The sequence below is a fragment of the Amia ocellicauda genome, chromosome 17 (genome assembly GCF_036373705.1).
Source record: "Amia ocellicauda isolate fAmiCal2 chromosome 17, fAmiCal2.hap1, whole genome shotgun sequence".
In the NCBI taxonomy this organism is placed as follows: Eukaryota; Metazoa; Chordata; class Actinopteri; order Amiiformes; family Amiidae; genus Amia; species Amia ocellicauda.
The window spans coordinates 22,523,386-22,548,158 of record NC_089866.1 but is presented as its reverse complement, the minus strand read 5'-3'; the positions used below and the strand labels follow the sequence as shown (position 1 = coordinate 22,548,158).

The 24,773-nt window shown below is 39.0% G+C and overlaps 1 protein-coding gene across 1 annotated transcript in view; it reads left to right on the top strand.

The window, feature by feature from the left end:
• The first annotated feature begins 269 nt into the window (after nt 1-269).
• Nucleotides 270-24,773, top strand: part of LOC136712643 (transmembrane protein 132C) — a 167,919-nt gene continuing 143,415 nt past the window's right edge. Inside the window, exon 1 of the mRNA XM_066689323.1 lies at nt 270-1,408. Coding sequence (XP_066545420.1) covers nt 1,330-1,408 — 79 coding nt within the window. The 5' untranslated portion in view covers nt 270-1,329. The remainder of the gene's footprint in view (nt 1,409-24,773) is intronic.

Here is a 24,773-nt window from a genome sequence, read left to right as displayed (position 1 = left end):
ACGCAGCTGCATCTCCTTATGCGATACAAAATAGCGTATTAAATTGCCCTCTATGTGCGCCGAGAGTTCAGCTTTAAAACAACACATCGCCGGTGTTTTTTGGTCGCTGGTGTAGGCTACCCACGAAGTTTGGTGATTAACAACGAAATCCAGCCTGAACACGTCTGAGGAATACGACACTGAAGAGCTGCTGGGATTACTTTCACAACATCTTGGTAGTTGCCAACTTCTCTCCCCCCCCCCCCCCCCAAAGAGTAAGAATCAGTCTGCCGGTGGTTTGGTTTGATTTTTGACAAAAGACTATTCTTAATAATACAGGGGAACAACAATGCCCTGCGCCTAATGCACCGCTGTTGATCCTGAGCGCCACAGATGCGACGAGCCCCTGCACTCGCCCAGTTCAATTCTACCTGCTCTTTCCGAAGAAATCCCACCAAAAAGTTTGAATCCCTGCTGTGGCCCGGGGCCTGAACAGCAGCCCACGGGGGTCGGCATTCAAAAACCGTTGACCCACACACTGGTGCGGGGGGTATGTGACACAAAACCAGCCGCAACGCGAGTGACTGGGGGTGTCTCTCCAGAGCCACAGCATCCCACACCCCCGCCTGGTCCCTGTGCCCAAACCCGCAGAGAGCAGCGCGGGAGCCGGGCGCCCTGCTTAATGCCCAGGGATGCGGAGAGGACAGGGCATCTGTGGGTCTCTTTCCTGGACTGCTCCCGCATGAGGGATGAAAGACTGCCCATCGGGATCATAATACCACGCATTTGGGTAACAAAGAGCTGTGCCGCCCGAGAGGGAAATCTAAATCCGACATACCTAAGCACACAATGGGGTGGACTTGCTTTTTTTCCCCTCGCTGGCGAAACCCAGCTCGCTTTTACTGAAGGAGGTGTTGACAGCTGCTCAAGGAAGCGCTGTTGAGCGCAGGCTGTCCGCTGGCACTGGGGCTGCCTTCAAAGTCGATGCTAACTTGCCGATCTAGAGGATCCCCCAGGCGCAATGTGTGCATAACCCGTGGACATTCACAGGAAGCGGTCGGATTTTCTAATATCTGGATAAAGTTTCGTTGTGAAAGGAAAACAAAAAAAGCATTGGCGATTTCTGCTCATACGGACGCGAAACCGGAGCGATGAGCTCACTTCCAGAGTGATGGGGACATTTGTGGAGAATAAAGCAATGGGAACTTTCCGAGCCACTTTCAGTATCCTCCTTTGACATCATTACAGTGATCGACTGTGTTGTGGATGTGAGAGCCGCTATAAACAGCCAGCAAGGGGCTCTTTGTGCTCCTCTTTCACCTGGCCGGTGCCACTGTCTTCTCCAGCCTAATGGAAGTTTTCCAGTGTGCAGAAAGAAACATGTTGCGTCTCTGTGCGCTGCAGATAACCGTGGCTGTGCTCTGCAGAGGTAAGAGAGAGCCTCTCATATATTCCATCAAGTGTATATTGAAATAAAACGCATTTATGCATGGTCTACAAAGAAAGTCAATATGATTTAGTCCTACTACTATACGACCCCTGTCTAATATTAAACCCACTTTGATTTACTTTAAAAATGCAGTTTGTCACGGTGGAAACCCCCCACTGACACTGTAGGACACGGAATACATCAAAAACCCCTGTTTTTTTTTTTCTCTGATCCCCACTATTGTAGTCTTTTAAAAATGTTGCTAAAACGAGACCAGGCGTTAATCTTGTATTACAAAATAATTCGTAATTGTATAGATTTCATTCAGTGAGTTGGAGCAGGAATGCAATTCTGTGGCTATAGAGTCGACATCCAGTTCACATTTCAGCAAATCCGTATTCATTTTCATTTCAGAAGAAACAACGTCAACAAATCATTGGTATTAAATGTTAGGAATCACACGGTTTACATTTAAAATACATACAAGTCTAATAATAATAATCATTTATAAGTCATTAATGAAACATAAACCATAAATCAATGTCTGATTAAACTGTAGTAGTGTCCTTGTTTAACAGTAGGAAAATGTAGCAGTTCATTTCCTCACTTAAGAGGCAGAGTAGCTCTAATATTAATATAAGCTTTTTCTGGCATTTTCATTGTGGAATTGCAGTAGATGTAATTTAATTACTTGCAGGAGTCCTGCTATTGCACATTAACAGCTCCCCCTAGAAAATAGCTGAAAAACAAAATACAAAACTACAACTTGCAACCCCCAAGCTTTGTGCATATAAAGGAGATAAATGGTTCCTGATAAGACAGCAACTCCATCAGTTGTGAATCCTAATGTACAGCTGCCCAGATTGCCCTGATCTGACACTGAGTTCATGACACAATCGCGCTCTTCTGGGACACTGCTCCCTTATTTAACTTGTCACAGATTTTAACATGTGTCATGTATCTGGGGATTCAGATTTCCTCTTGTCTTAAAAGATGTATAGAATGAACTCAGACAGAGCAAATCACATCTCTGCACTGCAACAGATGGAATCCCTTCAACACAGTTGCCACAGGAAAAGAGCAACGATTTGGGCGAAGCTTGCTGTCCGTCGACTTTTAGATTTTACCATTCATATACCAGCCTCCAACAGGAAATTCCCTCAATAGGTCTTTGTCTTGAAAGCACAACCCCACATTGGTCACGCCATTCAATCAATAAGTGAATGGTACTTTGAAGTTCTTTAGGTAAAACTTTTCTTTACACAGTGTCACTTGAAGCACAAAAGATTCGGTTCTCTTCATCAGCCCTACACTAATGTGAAGCACTAAAACTGGGCTTAATCTGAATACCCAAACTTGGCAACAGCCTTGCAAGCTAAATGCTATACCTTTCTAGAATCATTTATTGTAATAATGCAGATTGCAAAAAATAAATGTATTTTCATGCATCAGCTGGTAATTAGTAGAGTATTAAACATTCCAAAGCATTTAATCATATTAATATGGAGTATTTAATTGATATAGTAGAATACATTGCAACTGTCAACGTCTGCTTTTGTTTCATTTCAGTATGAACTGTTCTGTCAGTATGTAAAAAAACATGCACCAAACCATTCAGCTTGTTTCTCTGTGACGCTGGAATACTCAAAACCTGGAAATAATTTGAGAGACAGTAGAGTGAATAGAAGAGTTTTGTGAATCCTTGATGAAAGGCATTTTACATTTGAAAAGCAATTTTGATGTCTACTAACAGCAAGTGGGGTAATCTTATTAATTCCATTGTGGATTGACAGTGTGCTGAAACAAAATCAATAAACACAGCAACATAGTATAAACTAAAGCCTCCACTTCAAAGCAAAAAGTTCAACGACTGTGCCTAGTTATTTTGGATAACAGTGTTTTTCCAGTGATTTATCTGAACATTCGATATTGGGAATGTGGATTGTGTGAGGTAGACATTTCAGTATTTTTGTCCCTTTTTCACACACAAAACATTGTCTTTGTGTAATTATGCTACATTTTGTATTAGTCTTTTTTGTGGGGGGAGAAATTGATTGATTTAACATGTTGTGGAATACTAGCTAGTGCTTGTACGTTCATTCAGGATACAGGATTGAAAACACTTTTTCAGGGAGATTTTTAGATCCAGGTTAAGCTTTGCTCCCCATTATCTGCAAGTAATTGTAAAAACACTTTTGGAGCAAAATTCACCATAGTTATGTCAAGGATTTGGAGAAAGTGTAGCAAATGTTGCCAAACATTTTAAACAGGCCAAGACAACAATTGTATACCAAACCATAAAAAAAAACTTGGAATTGAATTTCCACTAACCCTTGAAAGAAGCAGTGTTTTCTACTTTTACTGATGCAAACAAAATGGAATATATAGTTTTTTATTTGTTGAAGTTAAGAATAAGGAGCTCAAAACTTTAAGGATGATTATATGACAATTTTGTCAAGTTTAATGCATCACAGGCAATCATTTTAAAAATAATTACAGTGTAGTACAAGATAGCATCTTATATATTTGGTGTGATTGTCACTGGAATCAAATAATACATAATAGGGAGGTCTTTTCAGTGGCTTTGACTAATTACCCCCAAGTGGAAAAGTCATCGGCTTTTCTATTTGCCAGAAAATGCATGTTTGTTTACATCCTTTTTGTAGAAATGAGATTTTATTCAGAATCACTGTGTCTGTTTTATTATCTGTAGTGTACTATTTGAGTGATATCATCTTGGCATTATGTACAAGGATATGGTAACATCTACTTCGACAATCATATTTACTTTTGGAGATGTTTGGAGAGATAGGCAGGAGCCCTACATTCTTACCATTTGAGCATTTACAAAAACCAACAATGTTTTGGTGGCAAGTTTTAATTATTTGATAAAATAAGAGACGGTATGAAAGAAAACTGAACTGCTGAGACCATAACTGTTGCTCAGACAATAACACTTCCATGAATAAGGTGCAGGAATTATATATATATATATATATCTGCAATTTCTTTGGCTTTAAATGTTGCTGACTATACTAAACATTACAATAGTAATGAAAACTCCTTACTTTCAAAATATCTCATAATCCTTAAAGTTATGACTGTATCCCAGAGGTATACAAAAGACTTCCAAAGAGAGAGTCAAGCTGCAACCTGGTCTGTACTCTGTTGCTTTTCTTTAAATAGATCAGAAATTCAAGTGGCTATAGGTCTAATTTGCATAACACACCTAATGACAGATAATCAAACTGGCACGTGTGTATTAATGTAACTATCATTATAGACCATTTTAAAAGCTTGTGCAGCCATGTGCTACATTTATGTCAGTAATATACATTAAATGATGGAAGCGCAACACATAGTTTATTGAACAGCAGAATAGAAAAAGGTCAGTCTAATCTCCAGCTGGTTTACAAAAACTATTATTCTGTGCACAACTTTGTGGTGTGCTGTCTGGTTAGCCGACACCATGTTTGGGGAGTTACTTTACAGAAGCCTTGTACACATATTAATTTTTCAGAATGAGCGCGGAAACGGAATGTCCTCTGTCCAGTTAGTAGTTCGCTTGATAACTGCGGGCACACTTGGAGGAAAGATGTCAGAACTGCTAAAGTCAGTAATCTCAAGGAAGGTTTTGGACACTAATGAGACTGCGCCTCTGCAAATTAACGCTGCATATTAAATCATAAATAAATGAAAGGCAATTTTAAATGTCTTTTCCCTTCAGCATACCTAATCAAATAATATTTAGGGGACTCTTGTGCTTCTCAGATGGAAAGAATATTGTGCCGAAGTACTCTGACTTAAATAATAATGAGAAAAAACCTGTTGCTTAAGATATTGTTTTAGGAGAGACACAGGTCTGTAGCATGGGAATCAAACACTGTATATGTAGCAAGATGGCAGAATAAATAATCTGTTGTGGAAACATTGAGAATTTCTGCAGGTGTTTTTACAAGACCATCATTTGCTAAAATCAGGCTATTCAAGATTGTTTTATTATTAGCCATTGCTAGAACTATCTCTCATAATACGAGTACCGGTTTGCCTTGTGGAAGATCACTCTTATTATTCACATTTCAAATTAGTGATGATCAAGAGGTTTCAAATTATTCTCAGTGCCCAATTGAAGAGCACAAGGTAACTCCATATAACCATCCTGTGGTGCTGTGTGTAAAGTGAAAGAACTAAAAAACAAAACCACACCATTTACTGTTGACTCTATTCAGAGCATCTTACTGCATATTAGCAGAGGAGTGTTGATTTGAGAAGTGATGTTACAGCAGTTCAGAGGCAGAGGGAGTGTGGGATTTATTTTTATGAAGGGAGGAAATGGCTGGATAGTACAGGTGAACTGATAATGGCTCATCCAGATGGGGATGGAATTAACAAATGGTGAAACACTATTTGTTTTGATTTGCTACCACATAAATATTAAAATACAGAGAAACATGTGTGTATGTGTATATATATATATATATATATATATATATATATATATATATATATATATATATTATTGTGCAAAAGTTTTAGTCAGGTGTGGAAAAATGCTGTAAGTATGCTTTCAAAAATAGACATGTTAATAGATTATATTTATCAAGTGCAAAGTGAGTGAACAGAAGAAAAATCTACATCACATCCATATTTGGTGTGACCACCCTTTGCAGGGATGGACTGGGACTGAAAAAGGCCCTGGACTTTGACCCAGACTGGCCCAACACAAATGGCCCACGGATATTCGTCTGGCCCTGCCGACACACATGTTCACACACCAGCCCCTAATACTACCACCTAGGTGCTAATGATCATCAATTCAATATGTAGGTTGAAACAGAAACCAACACTGAAACAGAAACAGCTGTGCAGGAGGAATAAAAGTGGGTGAGGAACAGCCAAACTCAGCTAACAAGGTGAGGTTGCTGAAGACAGTTTACTGTCAGAAGTCATACACCATGGCAAGACTGAGCACAGTAACAAGACACAAGGTAGTTATACTGCATCAGCAAGGTCTCTCCCAGGCAGACAGGGGTTTCCAGATGTGCTGTCCAAGCTCTTTTGAAGAAGCACAAAGAAACGGCAACGTTGAGGACCGTAGACGCAGTGGTCGGCCAAGGAAACTTACGGCAGCAGATGAAATCACATCATGCTTCCCTTCACAATCGGAAGATGTTCAGCAGCGCCAGCAGCTCAGAATTGTGAGAAAACAGTGGGACCATGGTATACCCATCTACTGTCCGGAGAAGTCTGGTCAGAAGTGGCCTTCATGGAAGACTTGCGGCCAAAAAGCCATACCTCCGACGTGGCAACAAGGCCAAACAACTCAACTATGCACAAAAACACAGGAACTGGGGTGCAGAAAAATGGCAGCAGGTGCTCTGGACTGATTAGTCAAAAATTGAAATATCTGGCTGTAGCAGAAGGCATTTTGTTTGCAGAAGGGCTGGAGAGTGGTACACAAATGAGTGTGTGCAGGCAACAGTGAAGCATGGTGGAGGTTCCTTGCAAGTTTGGGGCTGCATTTCTGCAAATGGAGTTGGGGATTTGGTCAGGATTAATGGTCTCCTCAATGCTGAGAAGTACAGGCAGATACTTATCCATCATGCAATACCATTAGGGAGGCATCTGATTGGCACCAAATGTATTCTGCAGCATGACAACAACCCCAAACATACAGTGAAAGTCATTAAGAACTATCTTCAGTGTGAAGAAGAACAAGGAGTCCTGGAAGTGATGGTATGGCTCCCACAGAGCCCTGATCTCAACATAATCGAGTCTGTCTGGGATTATATGAAGAGAGAGAAGCAACTGAGGCTGCCTAAATCCACAGAGGAACTGTGGTTAGTTCTCCAAGATGTTTGGGCCAACCTGCCTGCCATGTTCCTTCAAAAACTGTGTGCAAGTGTACCTAGAAGAATTTATGCTGTTTTGAAGGCAAAGGGTCAGTAGCGGACTGGCCATCTGTAGCACCATGAGAAATTCTGGTGGGCCGGTCAAAAACCTAATTTGTTAATTTTTTTTTTTTTTTTAATCAGTGAGCCGGCCCACTCAATCAATATTACATTGGGCAGGTCCAGTACCTGTATTACCTCCGAAAAATCAACCGGGGCTTCCGTGGGCTCGGGTCAGACATCCCTGAGCGACACAGGCCTGCAGCCCGGAGCCCCCCTGCCCCCTCGGACACACTGACAGTGACGCGGCCTCGACATGTCCTTTGCGATTTGTAAAACATCATGGATAAAAAAGCCAAACAGAATAAAAAACGTAAAGGGGGGCTGAAGAGCTAAGGGAGAAAAAAGTGAAGTCGCTTGAGAATGAAGCTGCATCAAGTAGGAAGTTAACTGACTTATTCGGTGGCACTTGTAGTGCCGATGAGGATGATGCTGTCCGCAGGCTGTGGCCAGAGCAGTAGGCAATGGGGGGCCGGGGCAGGGAGGGAGACAGATAACAATATCAATATTATAGTGCTGCTAAAAGGGATGTTACTAGTTTACATTTTAAACGTTAACAAATTGATAAACGTTTATTTTCTCTGTATTCTGAAGTCGAATTGGGTGGATAAGCCCAAAATTGCGGCATCTATTACTAAGTATTAATTCATAGGGAAACGATTTGTGATAGAGTCATGCTTTTTAGTTGAGTAGAACCATGTGCGTTTGGTTTACATCACGTACTTCCTGGCGTTGGCATTTCAATGTGCAATGCAGAACATGGGCATGGTATTGACCAATGGAAAGGACGTTACTGTGGGCATCAGCCATTGATAGCTGATATTTTTTACCCAATCACAAACCGCGACTCTTTGAAGATCTAGCCAATCCAAAGACCCTCCATCAGCTATGGAGCTAGGCTGATAAGGCAGCAGGTGTCAGGTTACGCTCTGTAATGTATAAGACACATTTATGTATAAAAAATATATAAGACACATTTATTCATGAAATGTATGATGATTCAGCCTGAGTATAAGCTATTGTTTCCACTATGTTGCTATATTTATAATATGTCGCTAAAACAACTGCATTACAACTGACTTCTTGTGTTAAGCTACTATTCTCCCGCCCCATTCATCCTATACAAATAAAGTTTTATTAGTATTATTATTATTAATTCATTTGATCAAATGGACAGGCTGCTGCTGTTCTAGCTATTAAACCATTTCTGTTTAAATCTAGGCTTCAGATAAAGATTGGATGTTGACAATTCAGTATGTGTTGTGTATAACAATAGCACTGCATACTGTACAGCAATAGCTGTGATGCACTCATTGGTAGTATTATGGGCTGGTGTGTAAACGTTGGGCCATTTGTGTTGGGCCGGTCTGGGTCAAAGTCCAGGGCCGTTATTCAGTCCCAGTCCATCCCTGCAAAGGGTGGTCACACCAAATATGGATTTGATGTAGATTTTTCTTCTGTTCACTCACTTTACATTTAGTTAATTGGTAAATATAATCTATTAAAATATCTATTTTTTAAAGCATTCTTACTTTACACCATTTTAAACCTGCCTAAAACTTTTGCCGAATACTGTACATATATATATAAATATATATAATGTCCAAACAATTATAATCTTCTCCGTAGCTGTTTAATTAATTTGTTTGTATAGACAAAATAGGCAAAGAATAATTCAGACAGAACTTATGTTACTTGGAGGTTTCTAGGGCAAGTGCAGGTTGATATTCTGCAGGAAAGAAAAATGTATCTAATGTTGCAGATTTATGACAGATAGGTGATATCAGGCTAATAATTTAGTGAAAGCCAGTGTTCTTATTTTGCGATTTTCATTCTTTCCATTGCACACAGATGAAAGAAACTCAGCTTTACTATGAGTTGATGAGTTTCCCTCAAATTAATTAGTTTAATTCAGAACAGATGTGCTCGAATCAAGCCAAGGGAAGGTATTACACTAGTGTTTTGCACATTAAAATTCCACATAGTTCTAACTGTGGTATAGTAAAACCTACAAATCCACAGCACTCTTCCACGCTTTTACAGTATAATCTACAAATGTTTTTCCTATTGCAAGATAGTGGCTCAAAACTCCTTTTTAAGTCTATGACAACCATTAATTGACAGGCAAGTTTGTAATTATACTGCAAATTGAAACCAGCACACATGAAATGTATCTTCAAAATATTTTTTCATTAGGTTGGTCAATTATTCTGATGTACATTAAGTAACGTTTTACGTACAGTAAGAAAGGCGCGTTGTGCTTTTAATTGTATGATAGACTGAAATTATTAATCTCATATCAAGTCCTCGTAAAGGCGCTTACGAGAGAAAAAAAAGTCTTATGAACCAAGGGTGAATTGGGGGCAGGTAAAGCGACACATACTGATGTGGAGTCTGGAGCCAGTATGGGGTTGTGTGATACGGTTCTGGTACAAGTTGTGGGAAGTTTGTAATTTAGCTTGAAACAAACCTTCAATTCCTCCATCAGGAATGAAAGACTGTTTGCTTGTGTGATAGTGAAGGCTGAATGGATTTGATGTCATTAACTTTGACAGCATGTCCAAAAACCCCTGAAATAGCTGAAATTACAGTTTGTTTTCTTTCTATATATTCAATATATATTTATTGTTTTCTCCATTCCAAACTGCAGACATTTTTCGACAAATAGGACTGATGGTAGGGAGTCTTCATCCATATCAATGGGCTCAATATCAAGAAATCAAAAATGGATAACATCTGTCTGTCGTAACAGATAACCTCCCTGGATAAAGAGCCCTTCAAGAATATATCCTTGACATCTCATTCGCCCAGCTTGTTGCCCATAGGTCAGCTTCCCTCATACCTGCACTGGCATTGTGTCTTTTGGAAGCCTGTAATTTTCCTTCATTTTGGCAGGAAATTGCACGCTACAGGAAAATGGTTTCCAACTTGGAATGGAGCAAGGTAGCCTGAAGGCAGCTCTTGTAGTATGGTTTGCATGTGTGTGTATGTGTATATGTGTGTGGCCTTTCATTTAAATCAAAAGAGGCTTCTGCCACTGCCGGGAATTAGAGACACAATAAATGGCAATTAATTATGATATTGAAATTTCTTCCTTTAAAATTGTACAAGTACACAGATAATAGTGGCAAATTAAATAATATGCTTTTAATAAGCAGCATTGGATTGTATTACCACGGTGGCTTATATATACACAATTTACAAATACGTGTAGCGTTGCCTGTAGGATCAGATCAGTTTGCAGGAAGGAACTGCCTCTTAAACCATTTCGCAACTAAAGCTTTGCAGACCTATAGGAAATCACTGGAACTCTTTCACTGAATTACTGCAATATTACAAGAACCATAAAGCATTTCCCAAGAGAGGACTGAACAATTAACATTCCTTCATTAACCTTTTATTCTTCCTGCAAGGTTTTTAAAATTATAGGAAACACTTTGCAGGGAAAAAAAATAAAAATGTGGATTGTATTACCCATAGCCAGTACAATTTTGGCAGCACTAACTGAAACTGCAAGTCGCATTCATGGCAAATGTGCAGAGATATTGATGGTGTCTCACACTATCGCAAACTTAACCACTGCAGCACATCAGAGCAGGCTGTCTGTCACATGTATTTATCCTAACAGTGAAGGCTAGCAAAAGGGAAAATAAACTCCTTCCGTGTAAGACATGATGACATCTTTGCTTTTCTGTCCTGCCCATGCAATAGCAAGGAAATGAATGGAGATGATTTATGTATGCAAGTTTGTCTCTCTATACTTGACAAAGCACAAACTAGGCAATTTATTTTTTCTGCCTCTCGCTTTTGTGTTACTCAATAGATTGTCGTTCATAATGCAGTCCCATTACGCCGTGCATTAAACGTCAAGCAAAGGTCAGATTCTCATGTGGCATAGAAATGGGATCCATAATTTCTTTCATTACTGACAGACCTTTTTATCTGATTCAAACATACTTGCCATATCCCCCCCCACCTTCTCGTTCCTGACGTCCCAACACAATATGTTCTGGACTGCTTCTGACAACCCTGATAAGTCCAGGCTGCGTTGGCCTGTATCCTTCTATTAAACGAGAGGTAAAAATGGTTTTGAAAGCAGCCTGCAGGAAGAAGACCTGTCCAAAGGAAATGGATTAAAAGACAGCTGTTAAATCCCCTTTGTTACGCTGTGAATTTGAAACCAGCCTCCGTACATTCGCAGGCAGTAATTGGGGTCTCTCTGTGTGTGTAATCTCCATAATGCACTGTTTTCCACTTTCAAACGATTTGTTGGGGAGTTATTAATAGCTGGTATTATTTATGGTAACGACAGACAACTGGCGTGTGCGTCCTAGCTTTCCACATCACATCTGAAACCTTCTGCCCCTGGTGAGGCGGTTGGGTGGTGGTGGAGAAGTGGTGGGCTGGAATGACTGCACCCTCTCCCTGGCATGTGTAAGGTCTACTGGCCTGCTATCTGGGAACACAACTGTAGACAGAGATAAGTGCAGCCCTGTGCCTTGTGTGCTGAAAGCTTTGCCAACATCTTCTACGTTTCTCAGAGATATGATAGCGCTCATCTTCCTGATCTGTGATTTGGAGGATCGGGCTTGATTTGAACTGGGGTCCCAAACGGGGGGCTTAAGTGCCACACTGGTATGCTGTAATGATTCCTGCATGTGAACTGCCTGGCCACTTTAAACCTCCCTCAGGCTATATGACTTTAATTGCAAGCTTTACAAGTTTCCGTTGTAAATGAAAATGTAAAACAAGCAAAAAAAACTAAAAACCCTCTAATGACATATTAAATATTTGGTAGTGATGCTTAATAACTTAATAAGACGTAACAACAACGAAACCACTTCTCTGTCATATTAATGTCCTTACAGTCTTGTGCGGTATTGGTCTGAGTTGATCATCTCTTTATAAAAAGCAGATTCAGTTGTCATTCCCCAAAGTGCTGAGTGGGATTATATAGAAAGTATGCCACTGTGGACAGGCAAAAGGAGCCTACAGCAAATATAGAACATCAATAATGCAATTGCTGACAAAGGATTCAGAAAGGTACACTGTACATCTACAACCATTATGGGAGCCATCAATTGTTCAGAGCCCTCCATTAGGGATAATCTTCACAATGACCACCTTGTCTCTTAGTAGCAATTTTGGAGATGTGGTGCATGCTGAAATGTGTTCGTTTCTTGTAAGAACGTATGCAGCCTCCTTTGAGCAAAAGTTTAATATGTCCCCATGGCAAAAAGGAGTAAGCTGTCGTATTTCACTTCCTGCACTCCGCCAATTTTGGGGGATTTAAACCTTTAGGGATTTTAACCACTATGAAATGGGTCTGTATCTTACAGTAACACAGCGAAAGTGGTGTATTTTGCACAAGAAAGCTTGCCTGTGTTCCAAGCACCAACTCTGGCCTATTTGAAATAATAGTTGTCTCAGTTCTTAGACAAGTTCAAGAAGTGCCTCGCTGTTACATAAGACACTGTTTCATTACAGTATTAAAAAAGACACAGAGAGAAGCTCCCAGAATAGAAGACATCAATCACATCGAAGACTTTTCTCTTTACATTTATTCTTATTCTACTGTACCAAGATATTACCGCGCAGAAGAAGAGGAGAACAAAAAGAAAAAACTTGCTGATGAAAGTGTTTACTTCAGTAATGCAATTTAACCTTGGATTTAATGAATAACTGTTCTAGGGGCATAGATAAAGTATGAAATGTCTCTCCCTTTCTCCATTAACACTGTTAATTGTGCACTTTATTGGCAATTAGGTGGATATTTTTTCCTTCTTCAATTATTGATATTCAAGACAATTTTGTGCAACCCAAATGCAAATGTACTATCTCCGGAGATTATGGTGACACACGAGAAGTACAATGAAAGCCCTAATTATTCTCATAATCTTGCAGTCATTTGAAAACAGCAAATTTACGTGCAAAAGTTTTCAGCTAGTAAAATCTATATTGTAGTGCATCTGTGTGCTGAATCATGGATACACATGATTGTATTACTTATTACAGTAAATGCAGCTGGGTAAGCTCATCTTTTCAGAGGGGAGCAGGAAACTAAATCAGATCCATTGCAGCAGTCAAAGCCATTGACACGTGCAGGTGTATATTGGAAGGATTTCTGATGACAGGGCTATAATGTGTATTTGAATGGTTAGTGGCATCTGAATGGATTTGCAGCCTTATCATCAGTAAGACTTGTTATCTGTGCCATATTATGGTACAATTCATTGACTTTCCACTACAGGTTTCTCTAACGCTGTCCTGTTATCATGTGATTTTAAAATGTATTTTGGATGTACGTTATCATTTTGAAATATACTTTGTGTCTTGAAAATGAATTGCCTTTTCTTTTCAATTCATATCTAAAAAAACACATTTGATGGTTGAGTTTCCTCTTCAAATTAATTAACTTATTTAAATTTAAAGTCAATTTGAAGTCAATGAGCATGAATTAACGCAAGTGTAATGACCTCCACCTATATGACTAAACCCATATTGTTTTTAAATGCAAATAGACTGTGTTGGGAAGTCTGGGTTTCCAATATTGCAAGAAGTGTGAGAGAGATGGTAGATGAAGGGAGGAAGCTGTGAATCTCAGTTGTGTGTGTTCATGGCTGAGTCTGTGATTAGCTAACGAATGTCATATGAAGTAGCCCAGTGAGTAGGTGGACATCCATCTGTACACTTTCTCGTGATTGAGTGCAAAGGACTCTGGCAGCAAACGGATCTCCATGAAGGGAAAACTGAAAGTCAGTTGCTGTTATTTATTTATTTCGTTATGTATTTATTGAGCACCAGCAGCTTGCCCCTTCCCTGTCAGGCTAATAAACTGAACAATCCAGAATTTCATACACTGACAGACTTCTGTGATCTGATATTGTATCATTTTATTAAATATCATAGTATAGGAAGTGTACAAATGTATCGCTGTGCTCCTTAATCCTCAAGTCTTCAATAATATAATAATATATCACAGGTGCGAAAATCCCCCGCAATGTAACACAAACTCTAGAGTGAATTCTCACACTGTTATATGGTATTCAAGAGGCAGATAAGGTCTACCTAACACATTTATTTGGTTAAAAGCAATTGGCCTTGGCATTGAAGGATTACTTGCTTTTAATTAAATGTGTTTAGTAGGCATTATTAGCCTTTTCATAACCATATAACAGTATGCTCATTCACTCTATATCATAACATCAAACATATACAACAGTCTGAGCATAGTTATAGAGAAACTCAAACCAAACCATGTAAAATAGGTGCCAGGACAAAGCCCCCCCTTTTTTAAAGTGTAGATCAATGTCTATGAACCTCAACCTTTTACAGGAAATAATGTAGTTACAACTCATGTGAACTTTTTGTCAGATTGTGTTTGATAATGAACTCTGTGCCAGCTGAGTGAAAAATAAGACCTTATTAAGACACTCTGCTAAACTGACCTCAACAATACTCCTCTATCTCCAGTAATTCAAAAGAACATGTAATGAAATGTTTTAGAGGTTCTGTCTGTTTTGTAATAATAAACAGTGAATGAATACCAGCGTTAACTGTTAATTAATTCATCATTATAATGGTATTAAAGTGTGGGTGGACTTGAGTTTTCTTAGTTATTTAATTTTAACTTCTGATGAACAATCAGTGTATATTATCTGTACACTATAATTATTGTTCCTTGACTTTCCCCAGTCATTATCCTTCAAATGTTTAACATATAGTTATAATACTTTTATATTTAGACTACAGTATGAAAAAGTGGGTAAGAATGAAAGTCCCAGATATGGTGTCTGAGATCAAGTCTGTTAGGTTTTAAGCCCTCTTTCTTATTCACAATCGGGCCTCGTCAATTGACATTCTACCTGACTCTCCGTTGCATTCCCTTGATGACCTGCAAGGGCCAAAGATCACATGCGTTCATCCACAAACTCACAGGCTTCACCCTGAGCACTTGATTTTATTCACCCTGCACATTTGGGGAATATACACCAAAGATGTAGTGGCAAGCCTTTTCAATTGTGATTAAGCAGAAGTGCTGTGCTGGAGGGTTCTCACCATCAGATGGGGAAATTCAGCACTTTTGACTGTATTGAGTTTGATCTTCACACTCACTTCAGAAACCTTCTTGTGATATCGCCCCCCCCTCTCCCCCTGTCTTCTTTTCATGTTGCCGTCAAGTATTGGTATTGTAGTTCGCTATTGGCAAGTTTCGATTTGGTCCAGACATCTCTTGTTTACCTGGAATCTTACACATACCTTCATTTGTTACCGAATGAACTATTGCAGTTTATGCAAAAGAGAGGTGGGTGGCAATATTCAGTGCGGCTGTGTTTGGAAATCCAAAGCGGTTGATACACTCCTTGAAATGATTACGATCTGCAATAATGATGCTTAACATTGTTAGTGTATGACAGTCTGGAGTAACACAAGCATGCAGGACCTTTTAGAAAATGCGTCTCTTCCAGTGCAAAGCTGACATCCAGAGAGTAATAATGTAATTGCTCCTGCCTGCTAGTTTTATGCTGTTGAAATAGATATTTTCCAAATGCATTCTCTCTGTCCTATAATGTTACTTAGAATGTAATCTGTTTAGCAGAGGCTTCTCAACATCCACAAACTCGGTCAGCCATGTACACCAGGCAACACAACTGAATTTTGGAAGCCACTGATAATACAGACGTTTATCAATATTTTAAGAAATAGAGATGTTTTTTTTCACATTTATAAATCTATATCTATATCTCTATCTATATTATAACCTTTACACCATGATACATTTTCAATGATAGATTTATTGTTTTGTGCGTATAATTACTATTTGAGTATGTGGTTAATAGCTACAAAGCGATATTAATCAACTATCCAATGATAACATGCACTAATTTGGGATGCAGCCTTTCTAAATCTGGCAATAATTTCAAGATAGAGCTGCAGCAGATAGGTAGTAGCTTATTTTTCTTCTTTATCAGCTAATTTTCAGGCCAGTAACAATCTGTGTTGAACTGCTTCCCAGCTTAACCAGGCTGATTGTACAAAGCTATTTCAAGCTTTGATCAGATTAATGGAACATTATATTCTATGCAGTGCTCACTCATTGCTGCAGAGAGGTCTATTTTTAATTGTGTAAAACCAGGGAACCATTCAGAAGATACTGTGTTTTAATTCCATCTGTGCACCTGCTTTGCTTGTGGTGGGGTGGGGGGCGGTAGAAATAAACCTCCTAGCTACAAAAATCCAGCTGTGGTTTATAGTGCGTATCATATGTATAAAAAGGGCAATAAATGTTCAGGTGGTTGATACACTACAACAACTACTACGGGGTCTGTAAATAATCTTATTTTCCATTCTTTCAGTTGATAAATCTAGGAAAAAGACAATCTTCACAAAAGGTACACTGTATATTGTGCAAATACATGCAGCTGTTTGCTGTATGTATGTAAATTATACTTAATTAAGCTTGATGTTTTCTTTAAAATGGTGTAGTAGGTATACATTCTCATTCTATCTGATATTTTTTTAACACAATTATACATGTATTTTAATTTGCTTCATATATTACTCATACATGCAGCTGCTGGTGAAGTTAATTTGCTTGCCTCTGAGTTCCTAATTTTGGTTAACACTGTGGATAATAGTATGCAGTTTCATCTAAAAAAAAAAATCATTAGTAATGATATTGCAGTGACGCAGAACTCCTTTCTAGTACAAATGATCATTGAAAGCCTTGTTCTTGTAATGATGTGTAATGATGTGAAACTGGCATCGTGTGTGACTGTAACTGTCCTGAAACGTTTTCTCAAAGTCTAACCAGTGAGGGACACCCTTGAAACTGGAATGGTGAGTCTAACTAAAACCATTCAATCAGTAAATAATTCAATAAATTGAATATAAAAGTGTTGGCACTATGTGGAGCTTTAGAAGTGTCTAAATGATCGGGTATTGGGTGTAGGTGTAAGCTTCTCTAAGATGTGCTGTTCTATAGTGACATTGGGAATGGATTGCAATCTGGTTTTCATGGAGGCGGAGAATAAAAGTAAGTGCTTTGATTAAATCACTCTCTGAGCTTTCTTCGAACTTTAGTTATGGATTTCTGGCACTGGATAAAAGAACCTCAGACAAGTTCTCCAGCTTCACTGTCCTAGGACAGGACTTTTTTTTTTTTTAATAAAAGGTATTTAAAAAAGGAAGTGCTGACATCTTATTATCTCTACAAGTAACAGGATTCCTTATTATGTGGGCAGGAAAATCCTGCAAAATGAATTATTTTCATGAGATAAACGGCAAGATCTTTCTTTTGTGATTGTCTAGCTGTATGCAAAATACTGAATATATTAACTGGAGGGCATTTATATATACATATGTGACATATAGATATGCATGCGAAGCACACTTTATCAAGGTCATTGTGAAGAATGTAAGAATTCTACCTTATCTATGATAACAAGGGGGGAAAACTGCTAATACAAAGTCTTGTCATTGCAGGTGAAATTTTCTACCAGCTTATGTGGCTAAGCAAGCAGGAATGCCAACTGAATGCTTGAATATACTGCTTTTAGATCAGTAAAGCCCCTTTTTGAATATTTTGTTCAGTTTTGGATTTTTAAATGACAATAATGTCTTAGATCTAAAGAGAACAATCATAGGAAAAAAAAAACCCATAGCAGCTGTATAGTAAAGGAACTGAAACTGTTCTTCCTAGGACAGGGCATGCCTAGGGCAGCTGTAACTAAGATCTTGAAAATCATGAGGTGAATGTCTGTTGCATCAGGTCCTGCACAGAAATGCAGTCTTAAGGGCAAATGTGTAGCTTCCGACAAAGCAGAGGGGAAAGAGATGAGAGGCTTTGGTTTACTCCTGAAGTAGTGAGAGGACTAATTAAATGAATAAACTCTGAGAAGGGCTATTTAGTCTTGAGTAATTCTTCAGGAAATTATTAAATTAAGCCTTTGGATCTTAAAGATAGTTGGAAATGGACACCTAGCTTTTCTAATGCTTTGTACTTTTGCAAATGCTTCTGAGTGAAACCTGGGGTAAACGCACCTTTTTCATTATTTCACTGAAAGAGAAACATAACTGAACTGTAGGAAGCTACTGGAGGGCAGAGGTGGGTGTTGGGGGGGATGCTGAGCCAACTTAGATGCAGGAAATATTACATTAAAAAAAAGCATCCTGTGTTTGAAAGTGTAGTGTAAGTTAGTCCTGCTATATTTTGTACACAATGACTAAAATCTGCCCTTTATTACTTTTAAATGAAAATAAACTCAAACTGTGAAGAAAACATTTGAATTACACATTCGAAAGCCTTGCATATTGCAATAAGTTAGTCCCAATGGTTCCCTTCAACAATTTAAATGTATATTAAATACATTTTAGGTGGAAGATACTATAAACTCCAGGTGTTTAGAGAAAGGGGCCCGCAAAGGGCTAAAAATCTGAAGGGTTCTGTGGGCTTTTTTAAGCTTCCATTCAAGAATTCAGAAAGGCACTTTGTGTACAGAGATATAATGGCAGGCAGGTATATTTGTAAGGCCAATTGCATACAAAGTGTATGGGCTCCTAATGTAGTTTGCCTTTCAATGTCATGGTACACTAAATGCCGACCGTGTTCAGCATGTAGTTCTCTCCAATTCCCCTAAAATTGATGACTTAATGCATGTAGGCATTTTTATTTTTTGCAGACTTTTTTTTCCTAGATGTCTATGAAACATGACATAATTTGGAAAACCTGATTCCTCGATCCTTTGAGCTTTCACTTCAGGTCATTTTCCTTTCACTGGGACTTTCAAGAGGTTCCACCCAGTGGAGGAGACCCTTGGCCCCAGTTCAAATGAGAGGTTCGCTGCTGGAGCAGAATGTGCGGAGAGTCGCATCCTGCTCGGTGACCGTGGGCTGGCACTGTGAGAGTCAGATGGGCCATGTGTGCTACTGAATGAAGTAGGTACAGTCATGGGGAAAACAAATGTTGACCAGTAAGCAGATTGAGGATTTGCTGTTTTAAGGGTTTATAAAAATACCAGAGGTTAATACCTCTATGTGTTTTTGTTGTTCTTTCAAATATGTGTGTGTGAGAGAGAGAGAGAGACCACTGGTGTTGAGTCAGATAAAACAGCTGTTAAGCTTTTTACTATGTAATTTTACAAGGCAGAGGCATTAAATCAACTTTCCCATCATGCTGAAAGCTGTTTTTTCCCTCTAAAATTGATGCCTCCCTGTTTAATTATTTGACCTGGATTAAAATGTGAGTGCAGAGTATACATCTAGAATAAAGTATTAACCCACAGAACTGGGTTTGAATTACATGCAATGTTCTTTTTTGGGGGGTTTGCTGAGAGACTTTTAACTTTGAATACATGGGGATTACATTATAAAAACGAGACATTTCCCTTCTTAGCTATGCAAAGCCAGTGCTGTTTTAAAACCCCAGGCTTACTAAATGTACTCTCTTGGTGACTTGTTTGAGTTTCAGCGGGCATTGCTGCTTCAAAGTTAATAGAGATCATTCAACAGCTGGCATGCCATGAAAGTTTATTGGTTAATGAATACAGGTCCCTGGGAGACAATGGAAGATTTGTTTTTCATCAATAAACCATATGGGTGAATGACAAAAAAGCAGGGTTTATCAAAGTTTAAGGTTGTCAATCATTCTCTGTCACCAGAAATAAAATCTTAGCAGGAACGACCTTAAAGACATAATCATGTTTTTAATTAGAGTGGGAAGTATAACTCCAGAGATTAAGAGATTTTTACGCATTCAAATGAGGTACTGCTTGGAATATTTTTTGCATATGTTTATGAGGAACAAAGTACCTTGATGGGCTCGTTGTTTTTCTAGATTAATATGCAGCACCAATATTGATGCTAATTTCTTAGCCAGATGATGGGAAACAATGCTCTCCTGAGCCTCAGCTGTACCTCACCGATTAAAAAAGGTACAGTAGCTTAATATGATTCTCAACAGTCAACAAGTAGCAGGTAATGATGATAAAAAGGAAACTTCTATGTTTTCCATTTTAAAATGGCACTGAAATGCATATTAGATTCAAAGTTATAAGCATTTTGGGTGCTAATTGATACAAAGCATAACAAAAGCCATATATATTTGGAATTATATTGCAAAACCATCAATTTATCTAGGGATACTCCTGACAGATTTAATTGATATCAAGCTTCCTGGTAAAGCTGTATTAATTTCATAAGATATTTTCTTAGTTTTATGTAATAAAGTTTTTTTTTATTATTATGTAGCTTGAATTACTATCCCCCAAGGAATGTTTTGGGTAAAGATTTCTTTGCATGCTAAACTTTGAGGTATGCTACAGCATCGCAGGTGCGGAAAAAATTGTGTTACGGGAGAGGAACAATGGGTTCTTTATTTCATTAGGCAGATGCAACAACAAAAACATAAAAAGCCAGAAAGAATTGAACCAAAACAATAATTACGTTTCAATCATGTAAATGACATGCAGCCAAATGCAAACTCTTGTCTCAGCAGTGAGCGCCTGCTCTTCTCCATAATTGAAAAGCTGCGGAATATTGTTGTACGTTCAATCACTGAGAACGCATTCGCACGCTTCTAATCAGAGATGCGATAATGAGCACCTTCAAGTATAATCAGTGTGGGTGCGTTCAGAATGTTATTGTTTAATCTTCATTAACAGGAGTGAATCCTCTGGGATTGTGAGCAGGCCAGGAAAAAGTTGTCATCCACTCTCAATGACTCCTACACATAGCTCATGTAACACTGACAAAGACAGTTTTTTTTTTTTTGCGCAGAATAAGTTGTCTTTGTTTTTCTATCAGCAAACAAAAAATGGCTTGGGAGACACTATACAAAAAAGAAAACTTCACCAACACATTGAGATACACAAAGCAATGATGTAATTGTTTTACCAAAGCTTTTCAGCCATTGCCTCCCTCCTTGCATGTCAGTACAGCCATTACGTAAAGGTTGTTTTTGATTTAACTCAGGGATGTTGCAGTTTCTTGTCAATGAATTAGGGATATACACTCACCTAAAGGATTATTAGGAACACCTGTTCAATTTCTCATTAATGCAATTATCTAACCAACCAATCACATGGCAGTTGCTTCAATGCATTTAGGGGTGTGGTCCTGGTCAAGACAATCTCCTGAACTCCAAACTGAATGTCTGAATGGGAAAGAAAGGTGATTTAAGCAATTTTGAGCGTGGCATGGTTGTTGGTGCCAGACGGGCCGGTCTGAGTATTTCACAATCTGCTCAGTTACTGGGATTTTCACGCACAACCATTTCTAAGGTTTACAAAGAATGGTGTGAAAAGGGAAAAACATCCAGTATGCGGCAGTCCTGTGGGCGAAAATGCCTTGTTGATGCTAGAGGTCAGAGGAGAATGGGCCGACTGATTCAAGCTGATAGAAGAGCAACTTTGACTGAAATAACCACTCGTTACAACCGAGGTATGCAGCAAAGCATTTGTGAAGCCACAACACGTACAACCTTGAGGCGGATGGGCTACAACAGCAGAAGACCCCACCGGGTACCACTCATCTCCACTACAAATAGGAAAAAGAGGCTACAATTTGCACAAGCTCACCAAAATTGGACAGTTGAAGACTGGAAAAATGTTGCCTGGTCTGATGAGTCTCGATTTCTGTTGAGACATTCAGATGGTAGAGTCAGAATTTGGCGTAAACAGAATGAGAACATGGATCCATCATGCCTTGTTACCAGTGTGCAGGCTGGTGGTGGTGGTGTAATGGTGTGCGGGATGTTTTCTTGGCACACTTTAGGCCCCTTAGTGCCAATTGGGCATCGTTTAAATGCCACGGCCTACTTGAGCATTGTTTCTAACCATGTCCATCCCTTTATGACCACCATGTACCCATCCTCTGATGGCTACTTCCAGCAGGATAATGCACCATGTCACAAAGGTCGAATCATTTCAAATTGGTTTCTTGAACATGACAATGAGTTCACTGTACTAAACTGGCCCCCACAGTCACCAGATCTCCACCCAATAGAGCATCTTTGGGATGTGGTGGAACTGGAGTTTCGTGCCCTGGATGTGCATCCCACAAATCTCCATCAACTGCAAGTTGCTATCCTATCAATATGGGCCAACATTTCTAAAGAATGCTTTCAGCACCTTGTTGAATCAATGCCACATAGAATTAAGGCAGTTCTGAAGGCGAAAGGGGGTCAAACATAGTATTAGTATGGTGTTCCTAATAATCCTTTAGGTGAGTGTATATGGAAATAGTGACATTCTCATTGAAGTGTATGAACAAACCAACTTAGGGATACTTTAAATTGAAGCCTTTGTTTTTGGTAAATCGTATGATTTATTGATCTCAAATATTGATAATGTTCAATGTATATAGGCATTTCTTCAGTGCGAGCAATTGATGCAAACTGCATCTAGAATTGGTATTTTAGTAGACAGCTTTAGTCCACTTAATTCTGATGAAATATAAAATATAAAACAACAAAATAAATAGTTTGTTGAAATCCTCAATTTGGAAGAGCTTTATTTGTTGGGTTGTACTGACTTCATTTTCATTTCCACACAATTGGCCGAATTGCATGTACCACCTCATGAAAGTTCAGTAATATGGAGGGGAAATATTATAGAAGAATAACATAATCGATGCATTTTTGATTTCCAATTTAAAATATTCAGGCATTCAGGGTGATATTAGCTATAAGCTCGTCACGGACAATCTCTCTATACGTCCCTTTTTTGATTTTTGTTTGTTTCTGTTGTTGACTGCCAGACCGCTGCAGTCAATAAACACGATATCAATCTGGAAGCACATCATAGGCTAGGAGCTTTTGCTTGTTTGTTAGTTTGAAAACACAATGTTCACGGTTTTGGAAGAATATCACGTTTCTTCATCTACCTTCTGTAGTCGTCAGAATGTAGTTGTGTGTTTTGCTTTGCTTTGTGTCCTCTTTGTGTCTAACTTTATTACCTTCAATGTATCCCGTTCGTGCTGATGCTGCACTCATTGATTTGTGTTCTGCTGTGTTTTCCCTGCAGTGAGATGCTTTCTGTACAGAGAACCAATTCTAATGAGCCTCCTGTGGTTGGAGTGTCCCATTATTGACTCACCAACTATTGGCAATTGGGCATCTATTTAGAGACAAATCAAACTGGCATCCATCCCCGGATATGTTATACGTGACTGCATGCCTTGCCCAGAAGTGGTGGAAGCAGCGAGAGCTTGTTTGATTCGTGATTACCTACTGTCTTGTCTTGCAGTCCATTCATGTTAACTGTGAGATCCGATTTCACAGACAACAACAATGCATAGTGTGCAGCATATTAAAATAGCATTCTTAAACAAACCGAGAAAAAAACCCATATCAAGTTCTGGCATTTGATTACTGTAACAATAGACGTATTGTACTGGTGTATTTGCGGTTTCACACAGAGAGGCAAAAGTCATTCATGACCATACCTGTACACTTTTTATGCGTGTGCATATTTGCCAGGCATTTTTGTTCTGCAAGGGAGTGACTCTGTTAAGAAAACTGATAACTCCAGTAGCACAATAGAGAGTTTGTGCATATGTGAATGGTTCAGTTGGGAGATATGCAGGAAAATCGGCTGGTGTTTTCAGCCTTTGACTGTTGAAATAGCAAATCTTGACATTTATTTAAAAAAGAAGACTGTACAGAGGTTGTAGGGAAAACCATCAATGTAGGGAACAATAACATAATAGTGGTGCTATGAATTGCAACAAAGGATCCAGCTACATGCTCTAGTTTCATTCTCCAGTTAATCTTTGTGGTCTACAGAAATACTCATTTGTGGATGCCAAACACAATAATACGTTTAATAAGCATCCTTTTCTCTCTCTCTCTCTAGTTTGTCTTGCTATATTGGATTTTACAAACCCAGCTTTTGTTTCACTCTCCCTTATTCCCGCAATGTAGAATCCTGACTAATTAATATCACTCTTTTGGAGCTGGGCAGAGATCAGCTGTAGTTGCCACGTTCTTTCATCGCTGGTCTTGTCCTGTCACTCCAGTTTCCTCTCTGAATTGGCGGATAGATTTCTCCTTTTTCTCCGTGTCTCTCGTTAATTTTCCCAAGGTTGCTTATGCTATAGCAGGGCACTGGGGCTGTTTTACTGGCTGACAGGATTTGCATGTCCTTTTTGCCTGCCAGTGCTGATTAGGTTTTTGGCAAATCGTTGTTTTTTCAGCCAGAATCTCTAGCGGACTTGGTTTGTTAAAGGGAACTTTTGGAATTTGCTGTTAAGAGGCAAGCGATGCTTTTCTGTGCCGGAGTTTGTATTTGTATACAGAAAGGTTCTTCAAATCTGAATTTTTGTTCTGAGTTTGGTGCATTGTGCGTCCGTCCCTACAGTGAAGGGGTTACGTGAAAGTGGTATAATCTGCACATTTAACCACACACATGGGAACC